This window comes from Falco rusticolus, chromosome 1 (assembly GCF_015220075.1).
Source record: "Falco rusticolus isolate bFalRus1 chromosome 1, bFalRus1.pri, whole genome shotgun sequence".
Lineage (NCBI taxonomy): Eukaryota > Metazoa > Chordata > Aves > Falconiformes > Falconidae > Falco > Falco rusticolus.
Window position 1 is genome coordinate 58,103,050 of NC_051187.1, and position 25,793 is coordinate 58,128,842.

The window sequence follows — 25,793 nt, forward strand, 5'->3', positions numbered from 1 at the left end:
AGCTAGAATAAAAAAAATAAGGGAAGCTTGCAGGCAAGACAGAAGATGACTGAGTCAACAAGAACAGCTGCAAATCAAGTACAAGAAACCTAAAAATTACACGAAAATGTTCACAAGATTAGAACACTGGTGTAGGAGTAAGCATCAAAAAAATCATGGATTTCCATGTCCCACACAAAGACATGGCACAGCAATCGAGTATAAGAATTTTAGGGAGTGTCCTGGTTTCAGCTGGGATAGAGTTAATTTTCTTCTTAATAGCTGGTGCAGTGATGTGTCTGCGATTTGATGTGAGAACAATGTTAGTAACACACTGATGTTTTTAGTTGTTGCTGGGTAATATTTATACTAAGACAAGGACTTCAGTTTCTCAGGCCTTGCCAGAGAGATGGCTGGAGCAGCATGGGAAATTGGGAGGGGACACAGCCAGGGCAGCTGACCCAAACTAGCCAAGGAGGTATTCCATACCATGGAACGTCATGCTCAGAATATAAATTGGGAGACTTTGGCCAGGGCCAGCCAATCCTTGCTCAGGGGCTGGCTGGGCATTGGTCAGCAGCTGGTGAGCAACTGTACTGTGCATCACTTGTTATCTTTTCTCCCTTCCCTTTGGATTTAATTCCTGTCCCCTTCTCCCTCATTTTCATAATTGTTATTATTGTTGGGTTTATTTTATTTCAGTTATGAAATTGTTCTTATCTCAACCCTTGAGTTTTACATTCCTTCCCAATTCTCCTCCCCATCCCTCTGGAGGGTGTGGGGGGTGAGCTAGCAGCTGCATGGTACTTCATTACCAGCTGGGGTTAAACCATGACAGTGAGGTATAAAAAGAAGAAAGTTCTTAGGTTTTAGCAGTTACTACAACATAAGGGGACAGACAACCAACCTCTGCCTTCACTCTGTAGAGAAGAAACAAAAGCACCAGTACTGCCAATAACAGCAAAAGCATACAGTCATTTTGAGACTGAATCATCGCCATAAAGGCAATATTCTGCTCAGTCATCCTCAGATATATTGCCACAAAAACATAACTGTAACTATATCTAAATATTCCTTACTAAACAGATACTCACCATGTTTACCTCTGGTAATGTCAACATACTGGCAAAGCCTGGGATGAGTGATTGACTTAAGGATTTGAAATCTCCCCAAAATTTTGATGGAGTTAGGTGTCAGAGGAAGGCCATTACTTCCACAAACATCATGTGGCAGAGCTGAGGCGAAGAAGGTGGATGCACCCATCTCAGTGTCTTTTAACGGAAACATCTTTTTCATACAGTCTTAAGCCCTTCAGAGCAACTTGTGTTCCCTAAAAAGAGAACACAGTAAAATTTTATCTGCAAAAGGTACAGATTCTTGTGACGTGGCTTATTAGTTGTTTACTAAATAATGCAATTAAAACACTTTTTTCCTCTGTTATGAAGGAACGGGACATTTTTTTATAAAGAACACTGTAATAATAATAATAATAATCCAGTGCTGCTGCATCATAAACACTACATTTAAAGATGAAAATATAGCCACAGTTTGAAACACAGATTCAAGAATCAAAACTATTTTTAGGAGCAGATAAATGCTTTAACACAAGGAATCTTCAGATGACCACTGCAATATAGTAAGTTATTTATTCAAAAACCAGTAAAGGCACCAAACAAGAAAAACCTCTTCTAAAATACCACCTCATACCAGTAGGCCAGGAATTCAGATTATCACATCTTTAGTGATAATCCAGCATCTATATGCTATAGCATTCCTAATATTTAAAGCTATGAAGTAACAGCCTTCTGCTCCACCACCATTTCTTTCCCTGTAGGTAACTGTTAGCTCACACACTGACTCAGTAACAAATTAAGGAAGTAATCTATGTTAAATATTTCTGTGAGACAGTCAAGTGAAATAAATTCTTACAATTTAGTTCCAGGAGCACTTAGTTTCATGACCACTTTTTTCTCCAGGAGAAGCAAGCTCTTTCCTCCAAACTATGCATTTTGATTCAGTGCGAGCTAAACATTTTTTCTGCACTTTTCCTCAACTAACCATTATCCCCATTCAAGAATATGAAAATCTAAATCATGCACAAGTAACAGACACTTCTACAGTCATCTAGGCCTCAGATAAAACTGCCTTTCCTCTTTTTACTACCAAATTAAGAATTTAATCTGAGGTAACAAGTACCAAAATCCAAACACTGAATCAAGCCTCTGCTCAGCTCATTTCTGGATTGCCCAGATGGTGACTCAAGACACTACAAGGTGTCATTAGGCACTATTAACTCTGTGCTTCCATAGCACATACATACTTGTGTATAAGGATACATGTACAAACAGAGACTAAAAGGCCAGGCTTTTAACTAAACCCTAGTCTGGAACTTGTGATGGGGAAGTAGATGGCACTCCCACATAACGTGGGACAAGAAGCCACAGAACAAAATAACCCACTTCATTAATGAGCCTATGCAGAAGAGTACCATCCAGCTCACTTGAACTCCAGAGACATTATGGCACAAAGTCTGGAGGTATCTGGGTACACAATCAACAAAAACGGTCCACTGAGGTGGAAAGCATACCTAACTCTCTTGTCAGCTATAGAACAGCAATTATAAACTCTAAAGAGTAAAAGCAAATATGCAGTTACTCCAGGGAAAGCAGAGGAAGAACTGTCAGAATTTAAAGTCCATAAAAGAAATAATATGAAAAGCTTAAAGTATAAAACCAACATAACTCTTTCAAACTAGATGTGGTAATTTTTTATTATCTTGGGGACTTCATGTAACAAAAAACAAGTAGAACAAGATTATGCATAGCACTAATAAAGCTAAGTGCTATTTTTTTATAATTCTTTCAGCCAACATTGACCTGCTGCTTTCAGGAAAAGCTTTTCTCTCAGAAGTCACACATGAGAAACTGTGTGAAACTTCTCAAAAGTTTTTTTTTTCCTAAGGGAACAACTTTGCTCCCAGCTTAAAATTCCCAGTAAAAACCTACCAAGTTTGTTTTGTGAATCCTAATTGAGAGGGTGACCCCGTAACAGGTTGTACAGAGATCCTTGTATACCAAACATATTTACTAAGTCTATATAAATGGAAATTTTAGTATCTACATTCTGGTTTAACTTATACAGCCAATTTAAGATACAAAGCAAATGTAAGACTGCTCTCATTTGTAGTTATATTTTTTCCTTGAAGAAACAAAGACAGGATATGTTCATTTAAATTCTAATATACATCTTCATATTAAATACAAATGCACAGCATTAAGAAATCAAACTTTAAAAAGTAAGAAAATAAATCTGAAGCAGCATTAAGCATTGGAGTTTTCATAGTAGTGTTTTTGTATTAGATGTCTTATTTACAAAGACGCAATGCTTTTAGGATGCCAACAATGCAATTTACAATCAGAATATTCCATTGGAAAGACATAAATCGGAGTGAGTGCAAGCACAAAGATTTATTGGCACACAGCAAGTTCCAATTGGAAATCTTTAACTGTGTATTTATAGTAAGACCCACATTCCTGTAAAAACATCCTCTCTGCCAAATGCACTACACCGTTTCAGAAAGAAAATACTTATTAACCATGAAAAAAAAAAACAAACTTCATTTGGAAAGTGAATTATAATCTTGCTTGGCACAACTGTCCTCTAATAATTGCTCCAAAATAAAAAAAGAACTTTAAACAATCAGAGTTGAGGGGAGAGAGAGTAAAATTATGCCAAACAGCGAGATGCATTGTCTCTAAAACGTTAAATGCGTAATGCACAATATATAATTTCAGGTAAGGTATGTTTTCAGTTTTACTGCAGAAAAAAGAATCTGCTAGATAATACTTTTCTAACACATTGTATCTGCATTCAGATGACATTTAGAGAAGAATTTTAATTAAAAGAATTGTTAAATATCATCAATTCAATAACCATTTTAAGAGACTAAACTTTTCTTATACTCTAGATCACTTGGCCTACAACGATGAATTAAGACTACCTGCAATACTTTTAGACTGCAGATCTATCACTCACTTCCTTTGGTTAAGAAGCACACAGACAAAAAGGAAGGTATGAGATAAGCAAACAGTCTTTCCTGTCAGCCCCTTAAAGGAATCAATAAAGAACTGTAAAAGGCATGTATTAAAACAAATTCTCTTACTACAGTTAATTCTGTGGAATTCACTAAAGCAATGAAAAAAATTCTCTCTGATGATGGAACAGAGCTAGTTCTCTCAATAGCTACCTTCACAATTAAACTCTGATCTCTGTCCTTAACTTTCAACTTCCACACATTCCAAGGACTGACTTGAAAAATAAACCAAGTAACCCCAAAACTACAAACTTGATCCTTTCACCACCTTTAAGGGGCACACGTTACAGCTTCAATAAAAGGGTTTATTCTAAACTCATTTTTTTCAGTCTAGTAATTTCTCCAGTAACTTGCTGACACCTCTAAATTGAAACAGAAGTGTTATACCTATTTTAAAAATTAATCTGAAAAGGATTGTATCTAACTATTTTTAAATAGGGGGGGGGGTGTGTCTTTTTTTTTTTTTTGATGCTCATCAAGGTCTGGCACAACTATAAACATACAGAGTGCTACATATCCTCCTCATGTTCAAGGCACACAACTTGACACTTCAAACTCACCTTTTCTATACATAAAAGACACATACTGCATTAATTTTATTATTTGGAGGAATGAATTATAGCCTGCAGAACTTCCCTATTACTCTGAAATTAAAAGAGGAAGAGAGAAAGAAAGGGTTTTATTTTAAACTGACACCAGAAACAGTTAAGGCAAATTCAATTTTAGGACTGAATCCTGGAAATTCAATTCTGATAATCCAAAACAGCGAGGGTGAAAGAGGATGTGAAGACTTGTCATATTAGTGTCATCTAAAATTACTGAGCTGTTGTTTCCAAAGCACCATTTATTCTGTTTATGACAGACAGTCTATCACATTTGCAGAACAGGTCTGGCATAAAGATTACAAGTCCAGAAATGGCCTATTTCACATCCCGCCTCTGAAGGACCTTCCCTAGCTCACTACCTCCATCCAAACCTCCCTTTTAGAAACCTTACAGTACACAAAAACACTAACCAACATTCTCAGCAAAATCCATTAGAAACAGAAGACCTTTATAAATTACTATTTAATATTCAGATTAGCACAATTCTGACAATCTTTCATTTGATAGCTTTTCCATGTCCAACGGTTAGAAATAAAAAAGGTAGCCCCTCATCTACCGAGCAACTCATCCGCTCCTCTGAATAGTTACTGCTCTCAGAGAACAAGTATTTTTTTTCTTCAGAATCTAGCATTTTCTAGCCATCACATAACTTTTTAACTACAGCAGTGCTAAGGCAATTAAGTCAATGGACACTAAGAACTTTGCCCTTAAAATACAAATAGCGAAATACATAAATTTGACTCTCAGAAGCAAATATTGTACTTACAAACAGAATCACCTGAATGAATCAATCTCGTGAAATATATCTGTGGTTTCTAAAGCATACATATGCAGAAATAAAGACAACTAGCCATGTGCTAAAACCTGTTGGTAATTTGAAACGGCTAGTTATTTAAATGCTTCCCCAAGTACCCCAGTGTAAATGTCCCTTGCCTAATGAAGGCAGCTTTCCAGAATTAAAACCTAATTATAATCAGTACTGCTACTGAATTATTTTTAAAGCAACTGAGAAAAATTTCAGGAGAGCAGTGGCCTGAAAATCCTATGCTTACAATGTTTTTCATTAAATCATAGTATTTTCAACAAAGTAGGTCATTCATAAGAAGAAATTCTTTCACAAAATCTTTTCCTCTCCTCTTAAGTCTTAAAGTATTCCTGTTGCAACTATATAAATTATTATTTTGATAAAGTAACTGAAATTAAAGATTAATTTTTAACTAGTGTTTCTACTTCACAAAAAAACACAACTGCAATTTGACTTCCACTGTCCACCATCACTCAGCTACTGATAAAGTTAACATTAAAATGTGTAACAGATATTGAAGAAAAGTCAAATACAGATTTCTATGGAAGGGAGCACAGAAAATAAGTAAGAGTTTGTTAGGACAATCACAATAACAAGCTGGGACATGCTAACTTCATAATAATAATGAAAAATACAAACTCATCAGCCTAATTTTTGCAGCACATAGGGGGACTGTGGATTAAGTGTAGTTCACCTTGCAAACCTTTTTTTCATCCGAAGTATAAACTTCTACTACAAACACCATATGATTGCTTAAAAATATAAATGCAAGCAGTATTGTGTTTAACCAAATGTTTTCCCCTGTGGAATAACATCAAAATGTCCTCTCTTACAAAATTTTTTAACATTCATCGAATTAAGAAGTATTCTACCTATAAATAAACTATGGAGTCATGGGCAGATAATTACAGTCTACACACACGTTAAGCACACTTACAAAAACAATTTAACATTGTTATTCTGTCCAAACTAATAAATTTAGTGCAGCGAAGAAACACTTCCCTTCAGATTCTAGCTACACCAATTCAGCAATATATAAAACAGCATGCCAAAATTTTCATTATAATACCGTTACTCAAGACATATGGAAAATGCAAACCAGATTTTGACAAGGCTCCAATATCATTATTTTGTCTTCAATGAATACACAAAAGGAGGACAAAACCAGACAGGTATCACGGTGGTTTTGGCATAGGTAACTAGGAAATATTTGAAGAGTTGTTTCATGACAATGCTACATAGTAATTCCTTTTCCTCCTCTTGTAGGGATAATTAAAGCATCGCTTCACTCAAGTGAAACATAAGCTGTCAGCAAAGACTAAAAAATGCTTTATCTCAGTAGTACTTGGAGAATTTTGTCATACATACATGAAAGACTCTGTATTCTATGCACGTATTTGCACAAGAAGAGTTACTGGCATTATCTTGCACATTTGCAATGTCACTACATAGATTAAGATGTTGCTGCTTTGAAAGCCAAGCATAAGAGTGAGACGTATGGACATCTTAAGTTTCATGCCTACAGCTAGAACACTCAGCTCTTGGGAAAAAATAATAACACCTGGATGGCATGATGAAAACATATAACCTCATTTTGATACATCAGGATCGACTTTTAGTCACATCTATTTTATAAACCTGTTATTTCTTGGACCTGTTTATCAATGTCTTTTGGTTACAGCCCGTCTGCCTGTCCTGCTACATCAGTGTCCCTATATACGTAAAGACGGGGGTTGTTACCATTCGATTTATACGGTACACACGGCTGTTCAGGAATTAAATCTAATAAAAGAGAAATCGCTTTTAACCAGATTGCTAAACGGCTGCTAGAAACGCTGGTAACCCCGGGCACCCCGGTAACCTCGAAGGCCCTATAACGGGACCACCAGAGGCTCCCCAGCCCTGAGGTACTAGCCCAGGCCAGCGCCCGCAGCCCACAAAGGCGCGAACCCGCACCGCCCGCCCAGCCGGCCCCGCACACCTCACGACGCTGCGGGGGACGCTCGCCCTGCGCCCCCGCCTCACTCCCACCGCGCCCGCCAGCTCCCTCAGCCCCTCCGTTACCCAACAGCCATGGGCAGGGACTGCCCTCGGCGGCGGCTAGCGGCCTAAGCTTAGCCCAACGGGGCAAGGGGAGAGCTAGGGCTGGTGTCGGGGCCGGGGGTCTACCTCCGTGAAAGAGAACCGCCGTCCCCGCTGCGCGCCCCGCCCCCGAACACCGCGGAAGCGCCCTCGGCTGCCCCCGCCGCTCCGCAGCGTCACTCCCGGCCGCCGGAAGAACCCAGGCATAGAGGCGGCCAGCGCAGTGCCTGAGCTTTCTTTTCGGGGGGACTTTTTAGGAACAAAGCATTTAACACCCCTCCATGCGTGTATGTACTTTGTCAGCACGCTGAGAACGACGTTTTGAGAGCCTTAGCTGTAAAAACCACGCTGGCTGGGGGTAGTGAGGCTTTCCCAGGCGCCTTCTTACAAACCTCTGGCGCTTGCTTGGGCAGCCCGGGGCAGAGGGGCCTTGTTACCTCAGCGGATGAAGGTGTGTGGCGGCGGCTCGGTTCATGTGAGTGCCTGTCGGCGGGCCCCGTGGGAGCTCGGCCGAGCTCCACCATGGCGTGGGGGTGGCTCTGTTTCCTCAACGTGCTCTTAGCGCGCCCGTGGGTGGCTTAGTTCGGCCGCCTTTTGCCTCTGAGGGGCTGCCCTGGGCCTCCGCCGCGGGCCGGGCTTTCTGTGCCGAGAAGGCGAGAGCTCGGCGGGGCCCTGTTTGCTTGAGCTGCCGGTGCAGTGAGGGAAGGGTAGGAGCGGGGCTGCCCTGAGCTATGCGCTGCTGTGGCGACGGTCGTAGGGAGGCCGCTACTGTCCTTCTGAGGGGAATTCCCCTGTAGAGGAGGGGCAGGATGAGGGCCTCGAATTAGAGGAAACGGCGTTGTGTTAGTGGTTTAATTTAGAGAAGGGGTTTAATCGCGGGGCTTAATATGTGCTGGGGCTGTAGGGTGGCATTGCAAGTACAGATACAGCACTTTGTGGGGAGGAAGCAAGCACGTGAAGTGTTTTTTCTGAAATTACTTGTGTTCCTTAATTCAGGCCATTGACTGAAGTGGCAGTTTGGAAGTGGGATAGTGGTGGGCTGTAGAAGAAAAGGCTGTAATAGTCTGGAAAGTACAGGCATGGAGTATAAACTGAGCTTTGTGTAGGAATGGCTTTCACTAATTGACAAGCAGCTCCTTTCTCTGTTTTGGAAAATGGTATAAATATTCATTATGCATTTCCACTGGTTTCAGTGAGTGGAAAACAGTATAAATATTTGGTGCATCCTCAGTAGACGTACTTGCAAGATTTAAAGTACAACACATATTTTGTACAGAGATACATGGATTGGATAACAGGGATGAGCTCATGATTTGTTGCTTGTTAGGTTGTAAGTCCACAGCTAACCAGCATATAGCAATATTACCAAAGTACTATATACATTGAACTAACCAGCCAGTAAAATGAAGAAAATACTACTGCAAAATAATTAATCCTTGCATTTCTTGCTCTTTCTGTTTCTTTAACTCTGATACTGTAACTTTTTTTAATATAGTCTTTGCTTTTCACAAGTACTCTTGTGGTTCAGGGTGCTTATGTGAAATTAAAGTCTACATGGGTAGACAAGAGGAGAGTGGTGGATGTTGTCTACCTTGACCTCAGCAAGGCTTTTGGCACTGTCTGCCATAACATCCTCATAGGTAAGCTCAGGAGGTGTGGGTTAGAGGAGCGGACAGTGAGGTGGATTGAGAACGGGCTGAATGGCAGAGCTCAGAGGTTGTGATCAGCAGCACAGAGTCTGGCTGGAGGCCTGTAGCTACCGGTGTTCCCAGGGGTCAGTGCTGGGTCCAGTCCTGTTCAACTTGTTCATCAATGACCTGGATGAGGGGACTGAGTGCACCCTCAGCAAGTTTGATGATGATACAAAACTAGAAGTGGCTGTGCTACTACCATTCAGCGAGACCTGGACAGGCCAGAGAGCTGGATGGAAGGGGAGCCTCATGAAGGTCAACAGAGGCAAGTGTAGGGTCCTGCACCTGGGGAGGAACAACCCCCTGCACCAGTACAGGCTGGGGTTGACCTGCTGGAAGGCAGCTCTGCGGAGAAGGACCTGGGAGTGCTGGTGGACAGCAAGTTGCCCATGAGCCAGCAATGTGCCCTGGTGTCCAAGAAGGCCAGTGGTACCATGCTGGGGTGCATTAGGAGGAGTGTGGCCAGCAGGTTGAGGGAGCTTATCCTCCCCCTCTGCTCTGCCCTGGTGAGGCCGCATCTGGAGTGCTGTGTCCAGCTCTGGGCTCCCCAGTTCGAGAGAGACAGGGAACTACTGGAGAGGGTCCAACGGAGGGCTACAAAGATGATGAGGGGACTGGGGCATCTCCCTTATGAGGACAAGCTGAGAGAGCTGGGCATGTTTAGCTTGGAGAAGACTGAGAGGGGATCTTAGCAATGCACACATGTAACTTCAGGGCGAATGTCAAGAGAATGGGGCTAGGCTCCTTTCAGTGGTGCCCAGCCACAGGGCAAGAGGCAACAGGTGCAAACTGCAACACAGGAGGTTCCCCCTGAATATGAGGAAGATGGTCTTTACTTTGGGGGTGACAGAGCACTGAGATAGGCTGTCCAGAGAGGTGGTGGAGTCTCCTCTTGGAGACATTCAAATGTAGCTCTGTGCAACCTGCTGTAGGTGAACCTGCCTTAGCAGGGGGTTGGACGAGATGATCTCCAGAGGTCCCTTCCAATCCCAGCCATTCTGTGAAATCTGTAGTAAGGTGAAGCCATAGTGATTAAATATAGCATCCTATTTTTGTACGCCTTACTGTTCACGTAGTATATTTTTCTCTGCTTATGTTTAGATAATAATACATGTGGCAGACCTGTTAGAGAGTAACCCCAAGTTTGTAAAATAAACCCAAAAGTCCTAAAACTGAATTTTTAATACAGGATGTTATTAAAAAGGATAAGGCTTTAGAAATGAGTAACTGATAAAACTTTGACAAATCTTATCAAATAGTGGGTAAAGTGGTGTTGGTTTGGTTTTTTTTTTAAAGCTAGCCTCAAGGATCTTTGCTTGTCAAGGTGACTTCATTATAATACATTCCACACACTGTCACAAATGGTCTTGTTATGTTAATTTTGACTTAAAAGAATTTTAAGCAATATATGGGTGAGTTGCTTTGATGTTTTAGCAGCATTGCCTCCTGATGGTGCAAGATGTTGAAGGCAGAGTGACTTAGGTTATAATGACTCTTAAAACTATCTTTAGCAAATTTGGGCTCTGGTATGTCTTTTGCCAGTTGTAAATATGAAGCTTATGCATATTTTCCATATATTGCTATAGATGTATTTGTTTCTTTCACAGCTTTAAATGTAAATAGAGAAGGAAACAACTCATTCCCCAGACTGAAAGTAGTGGACAGTCTGGAGAGAATGGTATGAAATGAAAAAGGATATTTGCTAAAGAAGGACATTTTAAAAACCTGAAAATAGTCCATGAGATTGGAAATAATAGGACTCTTGAGTTGCCTAGAGCCTTGAAGGCTTGATGCTTCTGATGATGAAGCATATATGAGTGGGGAAAGCAGTCTGAAAAATAAGTTTAGTGCAGAAAGGTATGATGAAGTTGCTTTGACATGATGGTTAAATTCATAGTAGATTAGATTTGTAATGGCAAGCTAACATAGGGCGTCTTTATTGAAGGAGTGCCAAACAGCCCATGGACGTTTCTTCATCCTTTTGATTTAAGAGATGTTCTCTGATGTTTTTTCTCCTAAATATGTTTGACTAAAGTCTGTTTAATACATTATTGTTATTTCAATTCTATGTTATCCAAGAAAACTAGCAATGAGGTTAACTGAATACCATGATGGGAGGGAAGCAAGCAACCCCCCTAGGGCTTCTTATGCTTTGCAAAAACCTTTAAATCAATTAATGGAGTTTTCTTAAAATTATTTCTAACAATTACTCAAAGGATTCTAGTTTACTAGAGTCTTTGACTTTGTACTGACCTGGAAGTTTCATAGTATTAATGTTTTCCTTAAAAGAGAGGTGTAAACTGTCATGTGAATAATGCTCCATTATGCAAAGCGTTTTGGTTCTTTGTAATGTTGCTTGCTTAATATTCTTGGTAGAATCACATTTTTGAAGAATGGAGTCCTAACGTAAAGAATGTTGAAAAATATATATTTAACTTTAATGTTTATTACTGAATTCTCGTGCTATATGCTGAATTCCTAATTCAAGTGACACATAGTCACAATAAATTGATCAGTGTTCCAAATTATCTCTTAATCATGGAGACCTGGTTGTTTGTGACTTTGGGAGTTAAGGGTGTGTGTTGATGTTTCTTACATTAGGACTAAAGTAGAAAGTAAAAAACTTTGGGTTTATATTAGTCTGTAAATATATTGAGATACAGTACACTTATTTCAGCTGGCATGAACCTTTAAAAACAGTTTCTGGAAATATTCTAAAAGTGCCTCAAAACATTTCTGTACTTTTATTATACAGCACATTTTATACTATAGAACTATGCTAATTATATTACAAGATAGTAAGAGATAACAAGGTAATAATCAGCTGTAATGATTTGTGCATGTTCTTTCTGAATCAACAAACCACTTGTAAATTTTCACAGAACAGCAATTTTACTAATTAGCAGTAGAATCAAATTAGAAAAGTACCAATTTCTCAGTCTGCTCCCCTTCCCCCTGCCCCAAAGTAGAAGAAATCATGTTATGGGTGTCATGTTACTCTGCTCATTTCTGAAAAAGCCCTGAGAAGCAGCAGAGTAGTTTGTACATTCTGGAGGACAAGAACCCAAATAGTGGCATCAGAATGAAGGGTGGGTGTTGAATTGGCAAGGAAAAAAATGTCTTGAGATGCAAAACAGGAGATATCTATTATCCAAGACCTGCTTAGACCAAGAGGGAAAAGAAAAACAGGTCTCAGATGCCTACATATCCCACCTACTTTACAAGTCCCTGTAAGCATACTGCGGAAATATCTATATAATAAAAATAATGCAAAGTAGTTGTTGTAAGAAGGCTTGATCAGGTGTGCAGGAAGACAAATCTGGTATCCACCGTAATGTTTTTGAACTTCTCTGATATTGATTTGATAGCTGAATGTCACAGCTGCCCTGTGAATTCATTCATTCATGCATGTCTCTTCTAAGGGAGTGTTTCCTAAACCCTAAAGAGTGTCAAATACAAGACAACACAGATAAAACTGAGGGGTCAGCATAGAGGGCAGCTCCTAGGAACATCAGACGTGAGCAAAGTAAATAGCGTTTCTTGTAACGGTATGAATTACATGTTGTCAGTCCAGCAGAGAGCCGCAGAAACCCCCGTTTATTCTCTTTCTAGTTACCTGTATGGTTCTCATTACCATCACCAAGAAACACTTCCCTTGTTAGATTTCTTGTTGTACTGAGGGTGAGGGGGAAATCTGTTTAGTTTTCATTTCCATGGTTACATTAGTATTACACAGTAAGGAACAACATAGTTTTCATGGTTAACTTAGTATTAAGCGGGGTGGGGGGAAGTCTCTGATAGCTTCTTTTTTCCCTGGTGTGTCAGAAGCCATCCCTACTCATAATTTAATATGGTTTCAAAAAGGTTTGAATACTTCCCAAAGCAGCCTTCTGCTTTCATTGTTTTGATTTTTTTGTCTTTTTTTTTTCTGTGATTGGGAAAAAGCACTTTGCTTTAAAAAAAAATCCTGTAAAATTGTTTACTGACTAGGCTTGGTGATTGCAGATCAGTAAGTCACCAGTTAGTTTTCACAAATCTTCTTTTCTTTTGGAGAACATGAAAATGTAGTACTGTCTGTGTAATGATGTTAGAGGTCAATTTCTTCAGAGTGAGTTTAGAATTAATGTATTGGGGTTTTACTTCACAGGTGGGTTTCTTTATCCTGTTTTCACAGTTAGCAAATTTTTTATGTGTTTCGTTCTCCGAAATAATCACACTTGAATATGTGGAAATATCACAATTAGAAAGGTAGGGTTTACTACATGTTTTTAAAAATCAAATGTAACTTAGGGATATAAAAGAGGGAAATAATGCGTTTCTAATGCTGGGTATAATGAAAAGACCTTAGCAGAAGAGGCCAAAAGATCTCAAGTTCATTCTAATCTATTATACCTTAATCACTTATGACAGATGTTTGACTAACCGGTTTTTAAAACTTTCCAGTGATGGATATTCCACAACTTCCATAGGCAGTCTGTTCAGTCTATTACTCTTTACTTGAAAGTTTTCCAAATGTCTAACAAATCTTCCTTGCTTTTTCCTGTCTGCAGTAGACCTGGTGAACAGTTTAGTCCCGTTCTCATATCAACTTCCTTTGTGTTTGAAGAATGAGACCAAGTCTTCCATCTATCTTCACTTCTATAGACTAAACTACTATGCCTCTTTCAAGCTTTTTGATCTTCTTTGAAGTCTTTTAAAAGTTGAGAGACAGGAAAGGAGGATCTGAACAAAAGCAAATCTCTGTGGCATTTGTGGGGGGTCATGAGTATGCATGAGTGCAATGTGAATATTGCTTGGGAAGCCTCTTGAGCAGCTGAGACAGTTTGCCTATAACAAAATGTGGCTAGCCAAGTCTTTCCTGACTTACCTCTCCTTTTGTTTCTTCCTGTCTCCCTCACACTTTTCTAGATCAGTTACAAGTTTCAGCTGCTCCCTGCCCCCCCCCCCCCCCCCCCCCCTTTAAACTGGAGGAGGGAGTCATGGCAAGGGAATAGATTTACAGGTGAGAAATTGTTCTCTATAATGTTTGTAGTGTTGTGTTAATTGATTTGTTAGTTAATTACCTTTATACTTTTTGAGCCATAGTTTTCTAATGTGGGAGTCCATAACAAGCATGAAAGATTTTACAAGCTGGTATTTCCCTCCTGAAAATGTAGCCCCTGTGGCGCCAGCCAGTTGAACAGATCTGATAGAACAAGGGAAAGCACTTTTTAAACATAATAAAAATGTGCTAGTTTGCTTGGGTAGCATGATAGCTCCAAATATTTTGAGATTGTCACCACATGCATTTAAGTATTCCTAGACTGTCCAAGCAGACAAATGCTTATAAATTCAGTATTGTTAGAAATTTGTAATCAATTATATCTAGTTTTAGGTGTGGCAATCTCTGGCATTCCTGATGACAAAATTCAATGTGCCAGATTCCTTTTCAGTTTTTAGGGGACAGTTGCTTATGATGCAAGTCATGGCCTGCTACTGGGTGACACTCTAATACCAGATGATTGGCCAACACAAAAAGAAATCGGTTTAATTTATAACCGCTGGCTGTGACTTCCCTCCCCCCTTCCCCCCCCCTTCAAATGGGAAAAGAGGATCAATTCAATAATTCAATCACTCATTTGTTCCTTTGTATGCTATTTATTTCACTATGGTAATTAATCTATGCCAATAATTCTAATGCTGCTGCTTACATTGAACTGCATTAGCAGTAGTGTGTGACCACCAATTTGTTTCTGAATTGTGTATATTCATCCTCTTGAATGTCCTTGGGTCTGTTCCTCTTCTGTTACTCAACAATTCTTGTCTCCTACCATGGGATCAGGGCAGGAATGGGGGGATAAAACTAACCAGGAAAATAAGTCAGCATATGAATAATCTTTTCTTTGAACTCTCAGAGAAGAGCACCTTCCATTGTTTACTTGCACATTTGTGGTTTGTTTTGGTTCATTCTGTTCAGCCAAAATATTGTCAGTTGGTCACTGGCCTTCTGGTAAGGGTAGGTCACCCATTCTATCCATAGAAACTAAGGAGGGAATGTTTGCCAAAAACCCCTTTTTGCCTATACACTGTGAACATTAAAAATAATACATAACTTTATTCATAAATGAATAAGCATAAGCAAAGGAATCATCTCTTCCTACCAAGATGAAAGATAAGGTTTCTCTTAAGTTACATTTACAACCTGGAGTCATGATAGTCTGAAATGAATCCATTTTTGATGATTAAATGAATCAATGGGGGCCTGTAACAGCAGCTGTAATCACTTATTGACACTCGCTGTTTCAAAGAAAATTACTTTGATACCTTACTGAAATGGGAGTTGGATAAATTCTTCTTTGCTGCGTACAATTTTCAGAGAGAAAGTTCACCAGAGTAGCTTCTGCTGACCTAGTAGTTAGAATTTTTGTTAGGCTCATAACTTTGTATACAAATCTTAAGTTCTTATGCCACTTCATACCCATTAACAGCCTGCAAACTGTGCTTGACCTCAAGAGCTAGAGAGGGAAGTTTCATCTAGTGTTCGTATTAGAAAGCAATATATACTGTGTTTAACCATCTGTTAAGCACAATTCATGTCAAACAAGTCCTTCTTCTTTCCTCAGAATGCTGGAAGAAACCTGATAGAGATTCTGTGCTGGATTAGAGGAAAATTGAATTCTTCTCATAACTGCTTCCCTGGTGTGTTGGCTCATATCCTAATTATCTCAAAGCAGACATTCTGAGATGCTTTCTGCATTTGGAAGTGGCTGGCAATGCATAAAACATCAAAAATTGCCTCAAGTTAGCAAATCTCCTCTTGAGATCATTTGGTACAATCTTTTGGCATAAAACCACCCGTTAGAGAAGACTTTTATTTCCATTTCCTTCTCATCAGGAGCTTTCCCAACATAATTTCAACTGAGTATGAATTAATAGTTTAAAGATTAATCTCTGACTTCAGGACGTTCTCTCGGAAATGATCCATGGCTATTGGATCTGGTTTCTATCCCAGAGTGTTTCTCAATTACAGTTTAATATACAGCTTTGTAGTGACATCTTCCTTCAGACTTCGAAGATAAGTGCATCTTATTTGGCCAGGGCAGCTAGGACTGCTATTCCCAGAAGAATGCACAGGTTTGCACATGGCATGCAAGAGGCATTATGTTTGGCTTGGTAGCAGCTGCTCTGGAGTGAAGGCTGTAAGTTCATATTCATGCTTGTTCTGTTGTAAGGTTTGAGACCTCCTGTGTGAAGTGCTCTAGTAATTGGTAACAGTCACACACTAAGGAAGTCACTGTTGCCAACTAGGATATGACGCTGAATTGTACACCAGGGAAATTAATCTTTTCCTAGGGGTTGAATGACCCTGCTACGTGTAGGTAAGTAATTTCGCATCCATATGACTGTCTATAAAGTAATGCTATTGATAAGAATTGGGCACAGATTTTTTTTTTTCTCCTTTACATATAGCTTATAATTAAATTTTACTGAGAACTTATCTGCAAATTTGCACTTTTTGAAGATGCTAACCCAAGATATTCTAATCTGAAATAATTGTTTTAAAAGGGTTGGGTTTTTAATAGAATAATCTGGAACATAGCAAAATTAGATTGTAGCTCAATTTGTCTTAAGCTATGGAAACAAAAGAATCTCTGAATTCATAGATGAAATACAGCTGTTCCCCAAAAGCTGCTTGGAGGATTTTTCTGTCAGTTCCTGTAAGTCTCAATAGCTGACATCAGCCCTTTCAATGTCCAGGATGAGTGCACAAGGGTTTTGTTTGTGTTGGATTTTTTTGTTGGTTGGGTTTGGGTTTTAATTTCCCTCTGCACAGATCTGGTATTAAAAGAGGAGAAAATAATATTAAACCTAAAAGTTTTAAAAGCTGTGAACCTCAGGTACTTCTCACTACATGCAACTACAAAGAGGATTCTGAAAGACAATTAGAAGGCTCCTTACTTTTTTGGTACCATTACAAGATGCGATATTGCTGTGCTTTCTCTCAAGCAGTACTTAAGTATTTATAGATGTGGTCCAGAAGTTTACCTAGACTAACATACTATCAGCTCAGTAACCATGTTGCTATTCTGACCTCTGCTGAGTTTACTTCATTAGAAATTGGGCTATCAACTGCTCATAAATACCAGGTATTTTGTAAGAGTGATATTCCTAACTTAGCTCTTTTCAGTATCAATGCATAACATTTTTGTGAGAAGTTTTTCTTAAGTGTATGCAATGTTAAATTAACAGAGGGAAGAAGCAGCTTGAGGCAGTGTCTTGTAACGGCTAGAATTTTGCAAGGGATGCTAAAAGGTAATACACAAACCTCTTTGTGTTCCCCTCTAGAATATAGAAAACAACTATGACCAAAAATAACAGTTTCAAGATTGCCCTCTTTGGTTTGGGAAGGTTAATTTCTGTGTGTCACCTAGAATAACTACAATAGTCAAATGTAAACCTCATGCAAACAAGATACATTTGATTTAATCAGTCTTGGCAAACTGATTTCAAAATGTAAAATAATCATATAAGATCTTAGAAGTGGTTCTCTGTTAATAAGAATTAAATGATTCTAAATTTAAAAAGAAAAGAACTGATAAATACAAGCAGCATTTGCTGTACAGGTAGAAGTGGTAGGGGTTTTTGTATACCGAGGACATCTCTGTAAAAATGTCTTTGTTTCAAATCAATAGAATATCTGAAATACTACATAATAATACAACTCTTTGGTGGCTGTTCATGTCTGAGCAGAAGAAAAGATAGCATTTTTATTTTGAGTACCCTTTGAATTGTTACTTTTTACACTTTATTTAGAAAAGATTGACAGGTAGTTGCTGTACAGTCTTTGCTGCAGAAGTTGGTTGTTTTCCTGATGAGAATAGTGAAGTCTTCATGTGCAGAAGTGTAAATCTGAAACTTTTTTCTTCAGAGTCTGTCTTTTATCACCAAAAGGGAAAAAATATTCTCTATATTTCTACCACACAAGTAAAACCATTGATTGAGAAGGTAGGTAGTTACAATACTTGGTAGTTATATCTGGAGATTTTTCTAAGTAGATGAGATGCATGATGCTTGCTAGGAATTTTAAGTCTCTTCACTCTGTATGTGATGAAAGGAAAGGCCCGTGTTTTGAGACAGATGCCAAGAATATGCAGAGGTAGATACTCCTGGCATGTGGTTTTGAAGTGACATATAACTGCTTCTGGCTTCTGAGGATTAGTTGTTGTCAGCCCACTTCAAATTTAAAAGTTAATTTAGACTTTTCACTTCACTGCTGAATGAATAATTTTCTCTGCACAGGGTAGGTTAGTATCTTTATAGGACATTTTCATTAAAATATCTTCCTCCTGTATTATGTGAGTAAATTCAATACTGGGTAGTACAATTATTTATGTGATGAATGAAGTTGGGTCATCGTGTGTGTGGGAGGGGTTTGCCGAGGTAAATAAGATATGCAACTGCAGGCTCAAAAGTTCTGTGAGGACTTCTTTTTCCCTTTTGTTTTTTTGTTTGGTTTTTTTTTTTTGACAACTTTGTTGCTCTCTATTGAGACATTTGTCATTACTCTTGCATCCATTACACACAGACATGTGCGCACATGAACACGCTTTTTTCAGTTTAATTTTATTTGGCCCACATAAAAGGATACCTAAAATTTCTGTCTCGGTAAATAACAGAAATCATTAATGCAGCTGTAGTTAGAGAATGTTGATTCTTTTGCCATACATCTGCATGATGTTTGCTGAATGCTTTCATGAATATATAATGGTTATCTTTAACCTTAGTACTTGCTTTAACTGAATGTTTAAATCCTGTTTTCCTTTAGCTGTGTTACAGGGTACTATTTTTACATGTAGGAAAGCTGATACTAATCTAAAAGTAACAAATTTCAAGATTATCTTCTACCACACTTGAACTGTGTGAGAAAACTAGTAGGCAGGTTTCAGACATGAAGAGTATTGTCAATTAAAACTGAAAAGGGGGATCAATGTTCCTGTGAACTGCCTTACTGATACTGGTATTTTGTAGACTGTTGCTGACATGACATATATTGCTTAATGATATTCTTATTTCCAAACTCCTCAAGCTTCAGAGGAGAAGGTATCTTTAAAATGTCTTTTTAGCAGCTAGGATTTTTGACAAGGGTTATTATCCTTATTTCTCTGACAGACCCAAGAGAAAAAGATTAGGTTTTGAGAGATACTTCTAAAATACGTTTTTGTTCTCAAGTGAGACCTGTCTTGAAGAGAGGGGGTGAACATTCAATTCTTTTTTACCTTTTTATAACTGCTGTGCCTGTTCTTAATTAAGGAGGTAGTGTGAATGCTCACTTTTTTAGTATAAAGTTCTGAAAATCAATACAATACCTAAGAAATAGTGTTCTACTTGGTATCGACAGGTAGATTTCAGTACAGTTCTGATTATTCTTCTGCTATCTGATTTATGGGTAACTTTGTAGTTATAACAGTAATCTAAAGCTTTCACTCCCCAGTAAAACCCTAGAGGGTGAACCATTGTACAGATTCTTCCACTTCCTGCGGCGCATGCTGACCTTGCAGACTTGTCCAGATACAGCTGAGTCTGCTTATATTTCTGAATTTATAGGCATATGTGTGTGTCTGTAATTGTGAAGTCCATCACCTGTCGAGGAAGTTTTATGATGATACTTTGAGGCATGAGTAGCAGCTACTTTTTTTTTTTAATATTCAGTGATAGTCATTAGATACAATGTGGTTTGGAAAATTCAGCTTTTATAAAAAAAACCCCCGAACAACAACAAAAAAAAGCCAACACAAAACAAACACCACCCCCATCCTCCAAAAACCCCCAAACCAACCAACCAACAACAATGAAAAAAACCCCACCCCAAACTCTTGATTTTTAATGTAAGCTCTCTGTTCCAAAGAATTGGATGTATTTAGATTTTGGAAATCAGTGCTTAAGGTCAAAGAAACAAGGTAGCATGTTGTGGGTGTTGTGTCTTTTCCATCATGGGATTTATGTGAGAATTCCTTCTGCACGTGGTGATAATTTACCATAAGATTCTGATAGTACTATTAAAATATTAATGCAGTGGGATCCAAAAGATACACACTGCTGAAAAAAATACATAAGGCTGTCCAACTGTTTTGGCATATGAGCTGCTACTTAAATTTCATACAGCACTGTAAGCACAACCAGATGAATCTCTACTGAATTTCCAGGGGACCTGGCAGATGTACTGGGTGTGTAACCTGTTGAGACTTAAGCACTGCAAAGAAGTTGCTTTTTGTGACCCATGTTGTGAGCTATCCATGTCTATTGAATTAATTACTGGGCAGTCTTCTCAGATTAATAAATTAAATTACATGTAACTTTGTATATAGTCTTAGTTACTGAAAAATTTTGGTAGCTCTGTAGGCAAAAATTTTGTTACAAACAGCATCCAAATTGCTTGACTTCTTTCTTGACCTGGACAGGACTCCTTGTAGTCATGTCTTTGCTTTGTTTAGTCCTTGGGGTGTCTGCTCAGAAATGGGAAAGAGTACAAAGTTAGTTCAGGATTGGACTGAGGCAAGCATTAGTAGAAACTTCTCCCGGAGTACAAATTTAGCACAAGCTTACAGCCAGCATGTGAATGAAATTGTAAATACTCTTAACTTGCGTTAGCCTTTTGAATGTTGCAGCTGTAGTGTGTTAAGATATCATGAGGTTAATAATAGGTTGTGGCATCTACTAAGTTTTGAAGTGAAAACTTGAACAAAATAATAGTCAGAAGTAAAAATTATTCCAGTTAGTTTCTAATGATCTCTGCTGTACAGATCCAAGAGATCCATTTAAATCTAAACTAAGCTTGTCATAATACTCTTTTGAATGCTTCTACCTTAATTTGTTCTAAGATATGCCTTGTCTTACTAATTCATTCATTGCTACTCATAGATTTGATTTTTTGCCCCTCATTAATGCTGTGACTTGCTTGTAACTTAGATACATCGTTACCTCTCAAGACAGACTTGTCTTCGTATTTAAAAATCGTTATTACAGAGTAATTTCTATTGCCTCAAAATTAGTACTAGTGGACGAGCCTTTTCTGTACAATGTTCCATCACATTTTTAAGAAATCTCTTTCATGCTGCAGTGTTTTTCAGTCTGAAGAAGTTGACGTGTGTTTTTGCTATTTACAGCCCTTTAAAATAGGGAAGGGTAGGCCCTTAGGACTACTAAAAGACCTGTCTGCAGCTGGGATTGAGCCTGATATATCTGGCAGCCAGAAGGGTTGGACTGTAGTCTCCATAGCTAGCAAATCATTCCTTAGGGCTGGCATTGCTGCTTGGATGGACTGTGTTTAGATATTTTAGTTGTTTGGAAATCTGCAAAGCAATTACTCTGACTCTCTTAGTGCAAAAGATGTGACTTGAAATAACATGTGGCAGAAATGTACAACTTTGCTTAATTTGTTGCTTGGCAAATTGTTTTCAGTACTGACTACACAGGAGTTTATAGTTTATGAACACTTCAAAAATTGTATTTAAGTGCTCAAAAAAAAAATAATCAGACTGTTCAACTCCTTAAAGCCCCAGTTATAGCAATCACTTGTTTGGGGAGAAGAGGAAGATAAATTCTTAGGTCTTTTTGCAATTATAAGTCTGCAAAACTGTACTGCCATATTCTACAATACCCCCTTATATTTTATGCTGTAATACCCTTTTGACTTGTATTAAAAAGAGCATTCTTTCTTTAGCAGAATACAAGGGTGATAGTTAAAATTTCATTTGATCGGTTTTAGTGCCATATATCTAGTACCTGATAGGGGATCACTCATCTAATACCGAGAGTCAAAAATCGGATTCCACAATGATTTATTTGATGATAATTTCTAGATTTTGAGTTTTTACACTACAATTTATCAATAATGCTCAAAATCTTGACAAAAAGTACAGGGGAGTGGGGTTTTGTTTATTTGCAATTTTTATGCGGTTTTTGTTTGGTTGGTCGTTTGTTTTTAAATTGTGCTGTCATTGCTAGGTGTTGCTTTTCAAGTGTTTGCTATTGTTCTGTCAGAAATATTTTGGTAGGTCTCCTTTGCTGTAGGCAAAGGACCTCGGTGAGTGCCCTGGTTTAACCCCAGCCGGCAGCTAGGCACTATGCAGCTGCTTGCTGACTCCCCCTCTGGTGGGATAGGGGAGAGAATCAGAAGAGTAAAACTAAGAAAATTTGCATGTTGAGATGGGTAGTTAAATGCATAAAGCAAAAGCCATGCACACAAGCAAAGCCAAATAAGGAATTAATTTACCACTTCACATTGGCAGGCCGGTATTCAGCCATCTCCAAGAAAGCAGGGCTCCATCATGTGTAACAGTTACTTGAATAGACAAACACCATAACTCTGAATGACACCCCCCCCCCCTTCCCTCTTCTCCCCCCAGCTTTATATGATCAGCATGATGTCACATGGTACAGAATATTCCTTTGATCAGTTGGGGTTAACTGTCCTGGCTGTGTCCCCTCCCATGTGTTCCTTTCTTATGCACCCCTAGCCTACTTTTTGTTGGAGTGGTGAGCGGCAGAAAGGGCCTTGACTGTGTAAGCACAGTTCAGCAATAGCGAAAATGTCCCTGTATTATCAACAGTGTTTCCAGCACAAATCCAATACATAGCCTCATATAGCTGCTATGAAGAAAACTTAACGCTATCCCAGCCAAAACCAGCATAGTGAGCATCTACGTTTTGATAATTTACATATATTTGCTTAGGGCCTTAAATCGTATTTTTAGTTGTGTAAACTGACTTTGACAATGTGCAATTCAAGAAACCTACCTTCTTCCTCTACAGACCTAAAAATATACTTCATACTGAAAGACAGGTGAGCTGGTTGTTAAATCTTAACTGACACATGCCCATCTTTTCAATGTGGATGAAATAATATTTAAGTGTAATGGAGTGCACTATGTTTCTTTGCTGTACTATAACAAGAAAACTAGGGGTTTGATTGATACTTCTGTTTTCTTTCTCAGCATTACATTGCTGCTTACTGATACCATGACATATTTGTATATGGGTTGCAAAGGCACAAATTTTGAAACCTATTTGTGAACAGCTTCATGTTTGAATTTATTTTGTGGTTGAGGAATTACTTTTTTCCACAGATAAAACTGTGGGAAACCTGTGTTTCCAATAAGTAAATCTGATTCTTCTTTGTTTATTGAAGCCTAGAATAATTCAATCTTTTAGAATTGCATTTCCTGAGGAGGAAGGAGTGTTTGAGTGTAAAAGCCATGATTGCATTTTACAATGTGTAACAGGTATAAAACCAGTAAAACACTCTACTTTTGTGGTAGTGATAGGAAAGTCCATGAAACTTACTGAATATAGCTGATTTCCAAAATGTCCTAGCAATAGAATTATATCACTGCAAATTTCTAATTAAATATTACAGACCATTGCATCCCTAAAAACAAATTGAGAGATGCTGCTAACCTTCTGTGCTTTGATTAGGGTGAAGCAGGGAGATGATCAAGTCAAAACCAAAATTTGATCTCAAAACTAATTAGTTGTAGCTGTCCCCTGTTTTGGAGATTTTCTTAGTAGTTTAAATTGTCATAATTTTGAAAACAAACCTTAAGTTTTTCTACAAAAAATGTGAAATCACATCAGATATTGTAAATATTAGCCAAAGACCTTTACAGCATCAGGTCTAGAATACTTCATCAGAAATTAGGGGAAACCTGCAAGAGAGAATTGAGATTTTTGATTTTTTATTTTATTTTATTTTTTTTAAGCATGAATCCCGATTTTCTGAGACAGGGAAAGATATGACAACTTACAACAATTTCTGAATTGCACAGACACTTTGTTTTAGCAAAAAAAACCCCCATAGTTGTACTCTTTTTCTGGTTTGATCTGCTCACTACAGTTCCTTACTTCACAGAATGAAAAAGGTGTGATGTGAGATTCTTAAACCTGATTCACTGTGTCCTGACAGTTCATAGAAGTGCAAAGCATAGGAAAGCAGAATCTGGCAAACAGCTGGCAGATTCTGTTACATTTATGGGGTTTTGTAAGATTGTTTGCCAAAAATGACCATACTCAAAAAAGATGCTCAGATAGAAGTCTGAACACACTTGCAGAAACAAGTGATTGTTGATACTTTCTATCTTTTACAGAAAGTAGAATCCTTTGCTGTACAAGTTGGCCACAGTAAAGTGTCTTGAGACATCTCCCGAAGAAGAAAAGGAGTTTAATTTGAGAGCTTCTCGAGGCTTAAGACCAAAAACATAGGAAGAGGAATTGCTATTAAATATTTTTCTGTAGCTTAAATTAATAAACTTTATTTAGCATTGGAGAAATTACCTTTGTGTTGTCGATAACTTTTAGAATAAGGCTGATCCCACTGGTTCTGCTTTGCAGTAACAAACTCGTTATTCAAAAAGAGCGTCTCAACTGAAAACTGAACATGTCTTTTTACAGACTTTTTTTTTTTTCCTTCTCTGCTGGCTCCTTGCATGATACTAAGTCTTAATTGGTGGCTATTCCTAAGCATGGCATTCTCTGTAAGGCATATGTTTGTGCTGTCAGGGCCATCCTATGATTGCTGTCTGTTCATTGCTAAAGATCAGTAGGATTGGATTTGCTGCAGAAATACCATATTCCTGCATAGTATGCACAAAGTGAATAGCAATGGTGGGTCAGAGGAGTTGGTGTGTATGTGAGACAGGAAGAGAGGAGAAGCAGGGAGTTGTGGTGATTTTATTTCGTTGTGCATCATTTGAGACAAAACTTGGCAACTTTTTGTCTCATCACGTGCTCAGGTTTACTAACAAATGCACAAGTTTTGGTTGTGTTACGTTAAAGCCTGTGGGAAGGAATGAGACCAAAAAATAAGACGCCTATGACCTAGGAGAGCAGCATAAAATTATACTGAACTGAAAATGCTTAAATAAAGCTGCATCACTGTCATAGATGTACTCAGTGCATACATGGGTAATATGTTGGTCTGTAGGCAGCAAATCTTACTAAGCAGCCTGCAGGTTAGATACCATAGTTCGTAATCCTACTTTGTGTGTTGACATGAACAAAGCATTGCAAGAAGACTCTGAGAACTTGGAAGTACTGAGCCTTTTTAAATCTCCAGCTGGAAAAAAGGAATGCTTAGAGCTAATTATTTTAGGTTTTGGGAATCAGTTGGCTTCCAATTTCTGGTTTTGTTTTGTTTTTGTTTTTTTTTTTTTCAAAATGATTGCTTTCCCAATAGTGAAAAGTAATTGGTTCCATGTTTGGACTGTGAATAGATTCCAAAAACAGTTTTTAGGGTTTAAGTTTTAAACCTTGTCGTTATTTTTATGGGGGGGGGGGGGGGGGGGGGGGGGGGGGCGGTGTTGGCTTTTTCTTGCTTTTAGAAACAGAGAATATTAATATTGAAGAGTAAGCTACAGCAAGTTTTGTGGTTTTAGCATCTTCTTGGTGTGTTCATTTTTTCATCTGGATATATTCTAAGGTCAAAGCCAATGTTGATGGACCAGTATTTGAAAACACGTTGAAATTTTGGGGTAATTTGTAGTGTATGAGGAGTCTTGATTTAT

General features: G+C 38.4%; 2 protein-coding genes across 5 annotated transcripts in view; one reads left to right on the forward strand and one right to left on the reverse strand.

Annotated features, from left to right (window-relative positions):
- TBCK (TBC1 domain containing kinase) overlaps positions 1 to 7,756 on the reverse strand; it is a 118,001-nt gene extending 110,245 nt beyond the window's left edge. The window contains exons 1-2 of one of the 3 annotated variants that reach the window (XM_037380576.1): positions 7,652 to 7,756; positions 1,074 to 1,309 (exon numbers count right to left, since the gene is read on the reverse strand). In XM_037380576.1, the coding sequence (XP_037236473.1) occupies positions 1,074 to 1,275 (202 nt within the window). In that variant the 5' untranslated portion in view covers positions 1,276 to 1,309; positions 7,652 to 7,756. Of the gene's footprint in view, positions 1 to 1,073; positions 1,310 to 7,546; positions 7,632 to 7,651 lie in introns of those variants that run through there. The other 2 variants (XM_037380587.1, XM_037380596.1) reach the window with 2 other exon arrangements.
- A 160-nt stretch (positions 7,757 to 7,916) lies between these two features.
- Positions 7,917 to 25,793, forward strand: part of AIMP1 (aminoacyl tRNA synthetase complex interacting multifunctional protein 1) — a 39,279-nt gene continuing 21,402 nt past the window's right edge. Inside the window, exon 1 of one of the 2 annotated variants that reach the window (XM_037380681.1) lies at positions 7,917 to 8,015. Coding sequence is in view for 1 of the 2 variants with exons in the window: in XM_037380673.1 (XP_037236570.1) it covers positions 8,038 to 8,039 (2 nt within the window). In the remaining variant the exon portion in view is untranslated. Of the gene's footprint in view, positions 8,040 to 25,793 lie in introns of both variants that reach the window. The other variant, XM_037380673.1, reaches the window with a different exon arrangement.